The sequence below is a fragment of the Anopheles stephensi genome, chromosome 3 (assembly GCF_013141755.1).
Source record: "Anopheles stephensi strain Indian chromosome 3, UCI_ANSTEP_V1.0, whole genome shotgun sequence".
NCBI classification, from domain to species: Eukaryota; Metazoa; Arthropoda; class Insecta; order Diptera; family Culicidae; genus Anopheles; species Anopheles stephensi.
This window is the reverse complement of record NC_050203.1, coordinates 10988738-11005367: the sequence shown is the minus strand read 5'-3', so window position 1 is coordinate 11005367 and position 16630 is coordinate 10988738. Positions and strand designations below refer to the sequence as shown.

At 45.0% G+C, this 16630-nt stretch overlaps 1 protein-coding gene across 14 annotated transcripts in view; it reads left to right on the top strand.

Moving 5' to 3' along the window:
- The window catches only part of LOC118513188 (G protein alpha o subunit), a 52450-nt gene that overhangs the window by 10371 nt on the left and 25449 nt on the right, over nucleotides 1–16630 (top strand). For 3 of the 14 annotated variants that reach the window (XM_036058667.1, XM_036058674.1, XM_036058670.1), the window contains exons 2-5: nucleotides 10680–11305; nucleotides 13317–13359; nucleotides 15453–15594; nucleotides 16441–16601. In XM_036058667.1, the coding sequence (XP_035914560.1) occupies nucleotides 11188–11305; nucleotides 13317–13359; nucleotides 15453–15594; nucleotides 16441–16601 (464 nt within the window). In that variant the 5' untranslated portion in view covers nucleotides 10680–11187. The other 11 variants (XM_036058664.1, XM_036058663.1, XM_036058672.1 and 8 more) reach the window with 11 other exon arrangements.

The window sequence follows — 16630 nt, the reverse complement described above, 5'->3', positions numbered from 1 at the left end:
TTAGTTGCAAATTTGCAAATACTCCTGGCAGAATCTCCCCCCCATTAGATTTGTCTCACTGTCTACTTAAATTTTAATCAAACCGTGAGCCAGAAAACCTAAGACCGAAGATGAGAAGAGATGGATTTTCACCTCATCCGGAGAAGATGACGATATCTCCGTAGCAAGAGAAGCGGCCGAGCACGAGAGGACATTTGTTGAATAAAACGGCATCCGTTTGACTGCTACCGTACGGGCGTGTGTGAAAAGGCGATCACTCCTGGAGAGGATTACTAGCACTCGACTAGGAGGTAGCTTTTGCAAGTGATGTAGTACTGTTGTAGCGTTCAGAAAATTTAGTTAAATATCTTCAAACGTTATCTTAAGTATGTGATGTTTCAAAATGGTTGAAAGTTTTCCAAAAGTGATAAAACTGAATCCGTGTGGAAAAAGGTGCCCGAACACACACTCCAGCAAAAAAGGAAAAGAAAAGATTCCAACAAACACAACACACAAGTAGGCGAGCTACGATTTATCACGAGAGAGCCGAGAGAGTACGAGCACGAGAGCTAGAAAAAAGGGGTGGAAAAAGGGCCGTCTTTTTCCCGCGAGCGACGAGCGCAACACACGTGAGAGAGAGAGAGTGTGTGAGTTGCTCATCTCACCGTGGTGTTGGCGGTGCGCGATATTGTTGGTTTTGTGTGCCGTGCCCCAAAAGTCACCCCAGTGTGGTTGATGAGCGCAGGAACGAATGGTACCAATTTTCTCAACCAGCAGCTCCTTCTTGGGTGGTGGTTCGACGGTGAGCTTTTTCCTTCTGGCTGCAAGCTGCACACGAAAAAAAAGGGCGGCTCCTGTGTGTGAAACTGTGAAAATCTATCGAAAAGAAAGAAATCTGTGTCCAGTGAACAGGCTGAAGGCGAAACATATCCTGTCGTGTCGCGGTGGAAAAACTCCTACCGGAAGGAGAATAGGAAAAAAAAGGTTCCTGAAGAACCAACGCCTGCTTTATCCCGGTGTTAGCACATAACGCTTTACGCGCCTAACGAGCCTGTGTGTGTGTGTACGCGTGTGCGTGCTTTTGGAGGAAAATTTTGCACAGAATCAATTCTTCGTGACCCCCATGTGCAGGTGTAGCTTTTTTCTTTCGCGATCCGTATAGCGAACGGAAAAGTCAACGATTGTGTGAATGTGTGTGCGTTTGTGTGTGATTCATGATTTTCCAGAACCATCCCCTCCATCGTCCGCGCTGTTGCTTGTGAAAACAAATCTGGAAAAACGGCAACACCTTTAACCCTCATACACACACACACACACACACTCGCACACGCAATGGCACACGCCCGCGGTTTTGTTGGTGTGTGCGCTGATCTCTGGTCTGGTGTGGTCGTTATCTTGGTGTGTGCTTGTGTTGGAGTTTTTCTCTCCCATCCTCCAATCCATCGGGGGCCGTGCGTGCGTGAAACTGTTCGTGACGTGAAAATGTGTACGTGTGTGTGTGTGACGCCTTTTTTTTGTTGGTTCATTCTTCGTATCAGCACAAGGTGGCAGAAGATGATGATGATGATGATGTTGACCGACTTCTTCGAAGTGACAATTTTTTTTTTTTTTTTTTTTTTTTTATTCATAAAGAACGGCCTGGCCGTATTGCTAAGTGACAAATTTTCCTCACCGCAAAAAAAACGGAAAATGAAAAACGTGGAAAATAGAGCCGCTCGGCGTTAGCGTGTGTGCGCCAATCGGTGGTCGGTGATGGGATGGATGTCCATCAACGGGGTGGGCCGTTGCAGCAGAAGATTTTACGGTTCATCTAGCGTGTGTGCGTGTACTGCTCGTGAAGATGAGGTGCTAATGATGCATAAGACATACGGGATTTATAAGAAGCTCGTTGGTTTCGTGGCCGAAAAAAGGAGAGGATTGTCAGAAAGAAAAATGAGGAACGTCTTCCCCCCATTGGGAAAATCCGATGATGAAAAATTGTGCTGGTGAAAATGAGCCTTCTCGTTGCAGTAAATCAGCTCTGTCCAGGATAACCAAGGAGGCCTTGCATCTGCTTGTGTATGCGTTAGTGGGGGAATAAGCGTGATTGAATGCGTGTGGAGCAATTATGTTTTGATTAATTTGTTCAAGTAATCAGTTTTGGCAGATAGTAATGTTGAAGAAAAATTTTGCCCAAAAAATGATATTCCGAGCATACCCGTGAGTCCGTGTGTGTACTACGCGAAATAGTACGAGTGTATTCGTTGTGTGCAAATTCGCAGTTAACGCGCGTGCTTGCATTTGTGTGTGTGTGTGTGTATGTGTATAAATGGTTTGACGTTCGACCTCTTCTCTCGTAGCCTTCGAACGCGCACAGCAGCCCAAAATATCTACACGCGACCACCAGAAGCCCATCAGCAAAAAGGAAAAACCCAAAAAACGGGGAGACGAATCTTTTCCCCCCCTGTACTGTGCATGTCCTTCTGGTGTGAGAGTGTGTGTGTGTGCATAAATGTGCGCGCAAACGCGTCGTCCTGCTACCATCCACAGGACACACAGGCGTTACTTGTATGCGTGCGTCAGGAGTGGTTTCCTTAGTAACTTCACTGTGTGCGAAACACACAGTGTGCGTGTAGTCCACACACTGAAGTAAATGCAGTGAAACAACAGAAATTGGGTGATATTATGGTGATCTCTGTGTGCTAACAAATGAAATCTTTATCTTCTTGTACCACACAAAGACACACTCACAATCATGCCGTTTTTCACGGATAAGCACTTGCGATTGTGGGAAGGGGGGCCTCGATATCGATTTTTCCGCTCTTCTCATCGTACTACACTCACACCAATGCACAAGGCAGGCAATGTTCTCCGGTGGGCTGCCGTCTCATTTTCTTTCACTCGTGAAGCTTCCGTTGCTCCCGCAGCTGTCGCATCCGGATCCGGGTGCTACCTTCGCGCTGCGGTGATGCTGCCTGGTTGGTCCAGAGCATTATCCACTCGCCTATAGCTGCAACACGGACACACACACACAGACAAACAGAAACGCCAGTACGGAGGGGACTGTGTTATCGCTGCTGTGTACTACACCGACCCTGGAGCAACAGCATTGATGAACGCTGGCGATGGGCAAGGTTCCGTTCCTGGCTGCTGAAGCCCCGGGGATGGGGACACTACTGTGACGTTTAAAGACTGTAGATAGCTGTAGAAGAGGATACTTTTGAAGGACACCTAGCTCTGATAAGTTGTGCACACTAACGAACGATGAAGGTTATCTCTAGCTCTGGTGAGCAGGATACACTTTGATGTTTTATTGGCTTGTTTTGTTGCTTGTTCTACTAAGTCATGGATGTCTTATGGGACTACTCCAGATGACGTTTGACCTCCACAACACGTGGTTTGTTGGGATCATGTTAGCCCGTCCAACAATTGAATCCCTGCTTTCTTCTCCATTAAATTGTAATAGAACCATGACTTGTTATCCTCACTCTTGCAGCGGTGCATAGCCTTTTGCATCGCTAAATGCAAATGAGAAGTGACGTTGATGGATGACGTTTGTTGTAAGTGGGACAGAATAGTATATTTCCTTTGGCATTGTACTTTTTCGTATGAGGCATGAGTCTTGTAGTTTCTAGAACTATGAAGTAGAATGTCCTGGTAAAAATGAACGCTGGACAGAACCAACATTTGTTCTACTTCTTCTTTTTCTTTTTATTTGACCCCTCAACATCAAGAGATCTTCTGGATCTGCCGTGTCGATATAGCATCTAAGCGAACTAAACAGATTCTTGGAGCTTGAGCTTTCTACGGGTCCTTGGTGTCTTGTACATTTTAAGAGCTCCGAACTCCATAAGGATCTTCGTATAATGTTTCCTCAAATACGTCATTAATCTGGCCAAGACTTATAAGTCGCCAAGTCCACCTTTGGTAGATGAATATGCAGCATTCGGCAGGAGAATTCAATTTGTAGCGCAATAAAAGCCCCAAAGGAAATGACCGAGATTAAATTATTTAGCTTTAAATAAAACCTTAATTGCTTGCATTGCAGAAAGGCCAACAAAAGCCAGCCATTTTACACTTCCCACATGGCTTGGTTTGCTTAGGTTATTTATTTATAAATATCCTCAAGCACCCCGACATGCCAACGCTTAGCGGTAATAGATTGAATTTTGTCCCCAAAGTGCACAGCAGCGTAATCGATTTTCCGGTACTATCCAGACCGTAGGGATAAAAATGGCTTTGCGCTGCGCTGCTGCAATGTGACCAACGGTGTTCCAACGATAATAGTGTGATACATGTTGTATATGCTTTCACCACCTTCTGGTTTTTTTGATAAGGTGTGGCTTTGCTCCAAATTCCACACTCTGTCTCGGTTCTCGGTTGGAACCTTTGCCAGTGAAACGGGAAGGTGTAAATGAGTGGGAGAGTGGCGGTGTACATCCGCTGTCCGACATTGTCCAGAACCACAGACACGTACAGCACAACTTCCGCCCTCCGGGGTTTGTGCACAGCACGCAGTAGCAACAGAGTCTGTGTGGACATATAATCGTTGGTCCGCTGGGTTATCTGTTGCATACTGTTTCGGTGCATCGGTTGCACGGCTACACGGCAAATGCAACAGGAAGTGGGGTTCGGTGCCAAAACCGATAGCGCTGCTTCGAGCGTGTACTGTGCTGCACCTTGTGCCAGAACAAGAGCAACATGTTTGCCCACACCCCCGAGCACGGGAAATAGAAGGAAGTTTGCTTTATTCATTTATTGATTTAATTCAGTTGAAGTGGACTAATGGAGTGAATTATAGAATTGGTTTTTATTTTCACTAAATTGAATTCTACCTGTCAGCGATATATCGAAGATGTCCGCCCTGTATTCTCATTTTGGTTTTGGAAATCTTCTGGAACATTTAGTTTCGCCCACTGCAGCACTGTAAGATGAATCGATCAAGGAAAAACCGCACCAGGAAGATGTAACATGTCTTGCTCATCATCATCGTTGTTCCGAGCTATTTCCCTGGAATTTGGCGTAGTAGCAAATCGCGAAACGGTCGCGCCGCGCACACCTGTTGTACGGTCCGGGACTCGTTGACAGCATCGTGTTTTTGATGTGGGATTGGCTAGCGTGCCCTCCTCCATTGGTCATCAGATTGCAGATCGTTTACACGGTAGAAGATTTTTTTCCCCCGATATTATTTACATTCGACCGCTTTTCTTGTTTTTTCTCCTTTCCGTGGAAATCGTTGGAACTATTTTTGTATGGATTGTTCGTGAAATGTTGAAGTGCTAGCGAGTGAAAAAAGGTCACTGTGGAACATTTCCGGGGTACGCCATGTAAGGTGTTGGTTGTTATGGTATTTTTGCAGAGGAGATCGAAAGGATTTCGATGGTAGAGTGATTGAGACAGTCGAGGGAATTGGGTCGAATCTCATCTTGAACCTTATACTACGTCATCTTTTCAACTCAATTTGGGAGCCTCACAAGCTTCCGCTATCCATATTAGATGACCCAAAAAGATTAAAAGTCTTTAGATCGTTCGGTGCTTTTCTCATGACATGACTAGCCTACCGGGGGCCCAGACTAGTTAACATCTATCCAATTGTATCCAATCTAGAAAACGGGATTCAATTTAAAAATAGTGTTTTTCCGTTATGTTCTTCCTTTTTTGTCCTTTATTTTTGATTTACTTTCTTCAGGGTGGCAATATTCTAAATGTTATATTTATCTTTGAAGATTGGGGTGCTGGGCGCACTAAACCATTTCGTTTGTTTATCTTGTCAACCACGTCCAAAACGAATCTCGCATCTACACTCCACCCCTTTACGATCGGTGATCCTTGAGCATGGGAACCCCAATTTAGACCCTGCCGTTGCAACTTCTTTTTTGCGCTGTATGTAAGAAGCAACCCTTTTCCAGCAGCTAAATCAGCATCTGTACGCATCTCGTTTGAAACGGATGACCGATACACACACACACAGCCACAGTCATGAAAATGTTTGGAGCAGAGCTGATTACGGCACGACAGCGAATAAGTCGTTAGAAGACATTCTTTGTCCCCCTAAAAAGTCATCCTTCCCCAAGGTGGGAAGGATACATTCCATGCGAAAAGTGACTGTTGTTTGGGTGGTTGGTGCGTGGGGTGCTGGATGTTATGTCAGATCGAAGTAGGCGAATTAAATTCGTTAAAGAAAAGTAATCTGGAAGCATCCTTACCACAACATACACATACACAGACCAAAGGCTGGATTTGAAGAAAAAAAAAAACATCAGAGAGTGAGAGAGAGAGAGACAAGCAATTTTTCGTTGGTGTTAGTGTGGGAGAGAGATCAATTTTCTTGGGATGCTGCTGCTTTTGAAGGCTATTACGTGGGACGGTTTCCAATGTGAATCAGAGATTTGCTTGTAATGAGATATCAAACAAAAAAAAGGTACAAATACAACCAAACATACGACCGCACACCAAAGGATGTAATATGTGTGAGCGTGTGTTTGTTTGCGTCTGAATTGGTAAGGGATTTGGGGAAAAGGTACACAAAACTTTCACTTCTGTTGTGCTGCGTGTATGGGTGTTTATGTGCGTGTGTGTGCTGGGACATTGGCTAAGGGAGTTCGTCCCTTTAGAAAGTAGTTTTCCCTTTATTGGTTTAACTCCCGGCTGCGCTTTTTCTCTCCATCGCCCGCTCTCATACTCTCACTGTTCATCTGCTGAATTTCTTGTTATCGCAACATCAAGAGAAAAATGTGAAGTTTTCCTTTGCTGAACCTAAGCCCCCTTCAGTATATTGTGTGCAGAAGGGCCCATCTCACCAAAAGTAAACCCCCCCTCTACCGAAGGTCTTATTTATCCCATTTACAGACTCCTTCACAGTTCCCAATCACTTTCCAGCAGCAGGGTGGATCAGCATCACTGCTGGAGCTGGAAGAAAGCTTTTCACACGCACGCAAGCCCATACGCAGCCACACGGTAACTTTCCGGTACGAGGAACAGCTCAAGGTCAAATATTGAAAGGAATGTAACTGTTTTGCTCAACCAAGCGTCGTGTGTGCCAAACGAAGGAAAGTTTTGATGCCTTCCAATAGAGGCACACACGTTTTGTTGCTTGAAGCTTTGCTGTGGTTACCCTTCTTTGAAATGGCACACACTTACGCACGAAACGTTTTTATTTGAAGCATAAACTTTCCACCACCGGTTTTCCATCGGTTCACCTTGAGCAGCGCGATGTATGTTTGGTGTAGGTGACGAGATGACGGGGCGTGTCGCGCAAGTGAGAATTCGTTAATGATAAGAAAGGGAAGCGCGAACACTGCGTACGTACCCCATTTACCCACCGTCTCGGGGTTTTGCGTCTCTTTGATTACATGCACATCGGCCCACGTCGTTACCTTGCTGCGGTTCTCCTCCGATCCTAAAAATAAGCTCACCTCGAGGGGCAGCAGTCTTTACATCCCTTTTTTCGTGGAAAGCTTACTGGCGGTACCGTAATGCCTGCAGTCGTAATAAAATGGAGGTAGCGAACGATGCTGGTGGCAGTTACATCGAAAGCAGTATTGTGTGTGTGTGTGTGCGTCTTATTTTCACAAGCGTTTCCTTCTTAAGAGGGCGATGCTCGCCACCAGAAGCACAAGCAAGCGCGAAATTGCGTACCAGCCACCAAGCGTCTCCATCACCGGGCTACCGGGACCAAACGCATTTGGGAGGTTCGAAGTGTGTGTGTGTGTGTGTGTGTGTGTATTTTTTGTTGTTGCATAATTTATTATTAGCGCTTCTTTTGCGCTCAACAAACTGGCTGGCTGATGCTGCGATTGGCACCCGAGCGATTAATTTTGCAAATTGAGTTCGCCGGCATCGGTCGGGGGTTTAGGTGGTCGTTTTAGAATTAGGAAGGGCGTTTTTTATGTTTTAAGTGCAACTTTGATTACCCCAAGGTAATTGAGTTGAATGGGATGGTTTCGAAGAATATTTATCATCAGATATGGTAATTAAATAATTAAATTTTAGTGCTTTATGACGCTTGGGAACTGCCAGGCTCATAATAAACTATTTCCCATAAGTCCCACTAAAGATTCCTTTATAATAAATTGTTGTGGATTTATACTAATTAAATTTTTGCTTTAAACAAGAAATAAAGATTTCCTTACCTAAATCCTGTTGGGAAGCAGTTACCAACAGGATTGTTATTGGCTTTGAGAAAAAAGGCTTAATCCTGTCGGGTTTCTTATACAGTCTTCCCAACCCCCCAAGACGGGGCACCAGAAGGGCTCTCACATTTGACCCACTAACGTTCGGTGGTAGCCGACGCACTATTAATAACTTCATTTTCCCACAAATCAATAACCTCAAGCGACCGACCAGTCACTCGAGACGGGGTTGGACTTCAATCGTGCGTCTATAAATGGAATAAGTGGGGATTTAATTTGATCGATGAATTAATATTAATCGGTGGTTCGATTGGGTTACATTTGTACAGAAATATAGAGAAAAAATTGGTTTTATCTATCTCTAAGAGAGCTTTTTTCCATGTTGCTCTTTCTTGATTTCCTTCTGTTGGACCCGCTTTTTGTAGCTCGTCTCACTGCCGGTATCAGACCCACTGTTGTGTGTGTCTTTATAAGCGTAAGCACGTTTATAGTACCGTTTTGGGGGGATGTAAAACTCTCGTTCGCCAAAAATTGCAACGTTCATGCGCAGTAGCACAGCAAAACGGTGTGGCCGTTTGACCGTTTAGAGCAGCGAACCGATCGGAAAACCTGGCCTAGCTAGGGTTCACTTGTTTTATCGTTTCTCGCGCTTCGCACTGTAATAGAGATTAGCTCGCGCGGGGGGTTTTGGTGGATTGTCGCACCGATGCGGGGAGGGCAGGTGAATAAGCGACAAAAATGTGAATTATATTTGCATGTCGTCGGGTCCTTAGAGAGCGTGGCACCATCAACGGTACTGTGAACCTATGAATGGTTTCTGGTGCTCTAGATTTCCCTCTTTTATTTTGTTTCTCCATTCGTTTATCCAATTTTCAATTGGAGCTCCGAAAAAATAATGAGGCTTTACGAATTTCTACACCGCACCTTTACAGCAGCATTGTTTATGTTTTCGTTTCTTTCTAGTAGTGGTTTCGAGAATTTTTGGGTGGCGTGTTTTGGTGTCTTTTGCACGCGAAACATTGTACCACCAGGTGGTTGGGGTTGTGGGCTTTCGTTTGCTGTCGTTCGCACGCGGCATGGAAAGAAGTCAGTCCGTTTGCGACGAGTGTCTTTGTCTGTTTTCTGTGAGGTGTTTGGTGGGTAGTGTTTTCGGGAGGGTTGAATACAGTACAGCTAGTCCCAAAATGATTATTGATTGAGTGAAGTTTTTAGGTTAAACGAGAAACGATGCGGGCACGCTAACATGCTAACGCCGCATAATTTATATGCGGTCGGGATGGGATAGAATATACGCTTGTAGCAGTTGGAGTTTCAATTGCGCTTGTTGTCTTATTTAGTTTGTCTAAGAGACTTGGAGACAGGAATATCGAAAACAGAGTGATGATATCTTATAGCCAATCCTTATCTAATCTGAAATATGTCTATGAATGGATGGGCTTTCGAATAATTTTAGAGGGATACCAATATTTTAGGTGACCGTAGCACATGATTAGACAACAGCATCATTTGATTTCAGAAAGCTATTAAACTTAAGATGAACTTCTCAAAGTGATTTCTTTTAAATTAAGCACTTCCTTGAAGTTGCTAAACTGACTTCGTGATATCATCTACTACGTCTCAGCAAGAAATATATTCCGGCGTGTCTGTCTCTACTATCGATATGCCTTCCAAAAACGGAAACCTCAGCATATGTTTATCTTGCAATCGTTTTATTTTTCTCTCCCGGATAAAAGTGAAATTCTTTCGCATCGGCAATGGGAAAGAAACTGACAATAACGCCACTCCATCATCATCGAAAACCATCATCCTTCGTTAATCGATAGCGCACTTGAGATAAAAGCTATACATCCTTTGTAAAATGGACATCAATAAATCATTCATTAATGGCTGTGCAACTGAAAAAGGAGGATCTTCGGAAGGGAGAGCGTTGATTCCGGCGAATCGAAGTGGCAAGCTTTTGGACATCAGTTTTCGGCTTTACGGCACCTTTGGCTATACACGATCCAAGGGTGTCCAGTGATGAGCCTTTACTCATCAAACCATTCGCTCTCTGACCACACATCAAACTATGAAGTTTTAATGAAAAAATAAGAAAAACGGACGACATGAAAGTGCCCAGTTCGTAGTGACGTGAATATGCTAGTGGACATTAGAGTGCAGTGCAGAAAATCATAATTCCTGGAAGAAAACAACATCAAACACAGACACTGGCATCGAATGCGCTGTAAAAGGACACTATAAGCTGCCTCTCCTGGTGCTCGCAAAGTGAATCGGGAGACGGGAGAATGTTTATCCCCAGATTTTATGACGGTTCAAGTGTCTGTGATCGTAAAATCTCTCCGGTACACAGGAGGATATCTATAGGAGGTGGTCATCGTACTATTATCGGCGACAGCAAATGGGATGGGGGTTTTAAAGTACCAATAAAACGCTTGGAGTTTTGGATGAACCTCGGTGATATTACATATTCATGCAATTACTTGTTTATAAACGCACTTCAGTTCTTTCCCCTATTTTTGGCTGGCGTTGCTGAAGGAGACTCGCATGTAAAATTTATTCTAAATATCCTTACCATTTCCACCATTCTAGAAAATTGTAGCACATAACAAAACACGGCGCCGATTAAAGTGAAGCGAAGAACCGATCGACACGTGCGGTGTGTGCGATCGACGGCAACTGTTCACTGTGGCAAGTGGCAAACACTCGGCGGCTGGCGTGCCTAGCATATAAGTCTTCGGTGTGCGTGTATGTGTAGGTGAAGGGTGTGGTAGTGGGTAGTAGCAGCAGACGCGCTGGTTGATCCGGATCGCGGCAGAGGGTCACCGTCACCGAGTTGCAAAAGATCTAGTGTAAGAAGAACCGGCCATCCCGGCGCAAACTTAACGCAACCCTTCCTTCGATCGGCAAAGCAACGTGAGAGAGCGAGAGCGCGCGCGCGTGTTGTTAGAGTGTGAAGTAAGCAAGCGGGGAGCCCAAACCGTATACATTATTCGTGCCCACCCAATTTTTTCAAAGCTGTGATTTTCGTTTGGCCAAACCCTTTTGGCCGAACCGACAACAAACCTTCAAAACGTTCTGCACGGAAGCGATACGCATTATGGGGTGCGCACAGTCGGCTGAGGAACGGGCTGCCGCCGCTAGGAGCCGCCTGATCGAGCGTAATCTCAAGGAGGACGGTATCCAGGCGGCCAAGGACATCAAACTGTTACTGCTCGGTAAGGAGAAAGTGCTGGCGTGTGAATATTGTATGAAGTTTACGGCCGTTTGGTTTTATAGAGTCCAACTCCGCAAGTGGTTAGGAAGGCATGCCAACGATGCTATAAAACCTCGGGAATGAACATCTCGTCGTCGTGCCATAATTAATGTCCGCTGAATTACTTAACATCCTTGGTTTGGCGTGAGGCCAATCTTTCGCTGAAGCATATGCAAAAAACAAACCTCCCCCTTTCGAAAACATTCTCCGAGCCAGGAATTGGATGATACAATGTAGTACTACAAAAACCGGTATCCCACTCTCACTACTGTACCCGGTGGATATTGGTGGATTGGTTTATTCGCCAACGGTCGGTGGAGTGGATCACTTCGAATCGAAATTTGGAACGATTCGGCAAGAGTGTGTGCCATGATCTCACCCGAAAACCTCTATCCTCTCCACCTCCGATCCTGATCTTTGTTTAGGGTTCGTTGGTAGAGGAGGAGGACGCCGGCGGGACAGCATCAGTGGAGAAAGGCAGAAACGTTTATCCCATAAACATGTTCGATGCATTGGTGAACACTGGTTTTTCTAAATATAGCCCCCGAAACCACCCAAATCGGGTGGGTGCTGATGACTCGTGTGCCACGAGTAGCCGCTCCCTTACTACCTCTCCCACCTCGCCCATCTCCCTGCCCAAGTACATCCGGAATCCGGAGCTTCCAGACTGTTTCATTCAGCGATATTGTAAACACACTTCGTACTATGGTCTAGATTTTGCTCCCTTTTTTTCGCTTCTAATAGCTAGCTAGCTGTGGTGGGCCAGAAGATGTCGAACCGTGGATTCTCGATTGGAAAACACTTACAGCTTCTTTTTGCCGGCCATTCTATCTTCTTCAGCAACAGTTCTCCGGTAAAAGAAAGAACACTTAGCGATCTACTTACCTCGCAACACCCGCCATTTTCCCGCTAGATGGCGCAGCGATTAAGAACACGCGTCTTCTTCACATCCACTGGGGCCCAGTCCCCAGCCGTTGAATGGCACCCGACGATAACCGTTGACGGTTGTTGTGTTTGTTACTATTATTTCTGGACCGCGGAGAAACTCGTCTGTTTAAATATTTATCTCCAAACCTCGGCCACCTCTTACACGACACGGCATTCCCGGTCCTACTACCAGGGGTCGGTTTTTGGGGATGCTTTGGGGGGGTGTTTTTGCAAACCACTTCTTCCCACCAACACCACCTACCTACCGGTGGTTGTATGAATGGGGTGAAATGTTCTGATATGCACACAGTCACAAAAAGGCCGTGAAAATCGAACCATTGATCAGCACGAATGACGTCAATTCGTGCTCATTTACATGGGATTCGGTGTCTATTTTTTTTTCTCTCTGTAGCTTTCTATCCCCATTTACATCTCTGGCAGGGAGTTATTTATTGTTGAAGTAAAATTTGCACTACACTCAATCCCGTGCTCTTCTGCTCTTGTTCGTTTTACCGATTCGGAAAATTCAAGTGCAATGCAATGGTGTCGGGATACAGATTCCTTGGTGTGAGTGTTTTTTTTCTTACCATTTTTTAGTAAACGCGAGATCCCCGGATTCGGCTGGAGGCTTGGTTGTGTGTTTTTTTGTACGAAAAGAAATATTTTCCCTCCAGAGAGCGAGAGTTTTTCATTTCGAGCGCACTCCCGCACTTGGTGCTTTATTGCGCACTTACGGATGAAGTTTTAATAATGCACGTGAGCATTTGCGTTGCGTGGGTGTGGATAATGGTGGAAAAAAAAAACATAAATTTGATTGTGGCAAAGTATTTTTAAACCCTCACGCCCTGGGCCGGGAGTAATTTTGCGGGAATGAAGTAATCATGGTTTTATAAGGTTGTTCCTCAATTTTGTGTTGATTATTTCGTTGATTAAACATAAAGCAGACTAATATTGTGCATATTTTTTAGCGGCTGGAGACAGCTTCAATTTGTCGTGTGTTTGATACTAATAACGTGTATTTTGTTTTTCATTTCACAAACTTTCAGGCGCTGGCGAATCGGGAAAAAGTACAATCGTTAAACAGATGAAGTAAGTATTTGATGTTAAGTATTTAGTGAAAAGTTATAGCAAATTATAGCAAATTTCATACGCTGCTATAATTTAAAAGCCAAAAAGTTTTAAGTTCTGCGATAAATTCACTTAGTTAGCAGTTTTTCACAAATTTTCTCTTCTTCTTCCTCCTTGGCACTACAACCTCGAGAGGTCTCGGCCTGCCACATTTCTGGTTTTCTGTGACTTAATTGTACCCGTAGAAAAGTAGTTAGCCTTACGTACGGGGAGGCGTTCTGGATGGGATTTGAACCCCGGTCCTGCCGTGTGAAGACCGGCGCCGTTATCGCCTCTGCCACCGGACCGCCACGGTGAATTGCTTCAGGATTACAATACGTCTTCTACGAACTACTCGAAAGCTTTACCTATTTTATTTTACTTTATTGGCGTACCTAACGGATCTCAGCTTTAAATTTCAGTGTTTAGACTTAATTTATCAGAGAGTTTGATTGGCCATTTCTAGTTTTGAAACGCTTTATCTTACATATAAATGAGCGTTTTTCCCAATATTCCTAGAATCTCCCCGAACAGATATATGCTTTGAATCCTAGGATATTAAAAAGGTACTTTTTCACCCACATTCAGTTCCATTTCCGGTGCTTTGAATCTTAAATGAGGTCTCTCCGCTGACTTTAGATCCCTTTGTCCCTGTAGCCAGAAGCGTATTTTGTTTTAGGTTTGCATTACGAAATACTGCTTTGTCTTTACACCCCATATATAAACTATCTCTCGCTTCCCCGGCACCCCGGTTCATGGAAAGCAAAGTAAAAACACAACTCCAGTGAATATGATTCACATGCGATCGTATATTATTATCCTCTTCCCCATCCCAATGTTCAGCGGACATGTCTGCCCTGGCTGCTCAACTGATGGTCGTTGAGTCGTTGAGTATGGAATATTTAACGTAACTTCCCTTCGGTTACATTACAACCAGTCAACCACAGCAAGTGGCCCTCTTTCCCAGGAAGCTCTAGCAGACACACACACACACACGCACGGAATATGGGGCTAAGAAGCGAACGAAAGGACAAAAAAAATCAAATAAGGAAATAACAATCCCGTGTTGGCGGCTCCTGGGAGCCATGCAATAAGGAGTTGTTTTTATCGATTTTAGCATGCAATCGTTCGCACTGCCCTCCCGAGACGGGAATAGTTGAGGACCTGGCTTTTTGCCGCTGCTTTTGTTCTGATGTCAGGGTTCAGACACAAAGAAGAGACCTTTCGTTTTGTTGACTCTGCTGCTGCTAAACTGTTTTTCTTCTATTTTCCGCTACTGCTGCTGGTGTTTTATGTGTAATACGCGTCTCCACGGCACGACTGACAGTTTCCATTTGTGTGTGTGGATTTCCCCGGTGGATCGAGCTCGATCACGGGACGGCGGGAGATGCGGTCGGTGTGTCTGTTTTTGTCATGTTCATCTTCAAGCAGCTTACAGGAGTCGTGTTCTTTCGTTTGATACGTGGAACGAACTATTTTCTAACTTTTATCATCTCCAATCGTGCTTGTGCTTGAGAGGTGCTTGTGTGAAGAAAAAAGTAACGAGAGACTGGAAGCGATACTGTTCTAGGACGATTTTATTTTATACTTTTCTTTTTTCAAAAAACAGGATCTACATCTCCCTATCTAAGCTCTACAATGTCCTGGACGGAAGTCTCTGAAGGGGTGCTTCGAGAAGAAAAAAAGTATCCCTGCTGAAGGACACCCTTCAAGTAGTTATGTTGAGTGCACAAACGAGCAAACAAGTAACAATCGCTCGAACAAGGTGTCTGTGTTATAAGGGAGCTGATTGAACAGAGAACAAGCGTTTTTTTTCCAGCATCTATACTGACCTCTTGAAAGATTTCTCCCATCGTACATATTATTTTTAGACGCCCGAACACGAGCGTCTGAGGTTGCATCAAGTCTTTCTCCCTCTCTCGCTTGATCTGTTAAGCATTTCTATCGGTATCACAATAAATTAAGCCTCGTATCAAGTATCTGTCAAAATCATGCATGTAACGCTGTCATTAGATTGGAATGGAAATCTCACGTTTTCTCACACCTACTTTCCTTGTTTCCCTCTTTACTTGCAGAATTATTCACGAAAGTGGCTTTACGTCAGAGGATTTCAAACAGTATAGGCCAGTAGTGTACAGCAACACGATACAATCACTAGTTGCAATACTGCGAGCGATGCCAAACCTTAGCATTGCGTTCGGCAATAACGAGCGAGAGGTAAGAGAATGTGCCGTATTTTTAGTAATAATCGTATTGCGTGTATTTTCGTTCCCCCAAAAGTTGGGCCTTTTTTTTAGCGAATCACATTATGCATCCATCCGAAGTGAGAGCGAGCGAGAAGTAGTGGTCCCGCAGGGCGGTGTACAATCCCCGTGTTGAGCATCGCAAATCAATCATTTTGTTGATGGCTGACTGCAACTCAACCGCGCGCGCACTACAGAACCATTTAATCGTACGTGATTTCAATTCCCAATCGGTCCTGCAGGCTGTGCTGACACGTACACTCCACCGAACGCAGCTCGACGTTCCTGCTTCTCACGCGTGGATGAAAGTTCCCCGTCGTGGAAATTGGAGTCCGGTGACTGCGGTTAGGCCTAGGTGTGCGCTGCAAACCAACACCGGCATCGTCGTGTGCCAAACAGAACGGTTGATTGCGCTTCAGTTGTATACGGTGGCAGGTTGTTCGCTGGGACACGTCAAAGCGAGTTTCAAATTCGGTTTTGTGGTTTTTCACCTCGCGCGCACTCGTCGACTCGGGGCTGCAGTGGCCCGGAAGAACGGAAATCGTTGCACCCCCGGGGAGGGGGGGGAGGAGATTCACGTTCGTGACACCGTCCGGGAGCACGTGGTACAAACGTGGTTGCGAGCCACCCATACGCTACCGTTTATCCTTCGTGTGGTTTGGAACTGGTTCGCCTAGAACACTGTTCGCTGTACGGGGGAGTTTTTTTTGAGCTTCTATCAAAAACGAGTCGGAAGGAATACAAACAGCTTGTGTCAGCTTGTTATAGATGGTAACGATTCTCCTTTTTTTTCCCCCCTCCTATCTCATTTTCTGCACAGTGTGACGCAAAGATGGTGTTCGACGTAGTACAGCGGATGCACGACACAGAACCATTCTCGGAGGATCTGCTATTAGCGATGAAAAGACTGTGGTCGGATTCTGGCGTACAGGAGTGCTTCTGCCGCAGCAACGAGTATCAGCTGAACGATTCCGCAAAATAGTGAGTACCCCAAAGACGAGTTTGAAGTT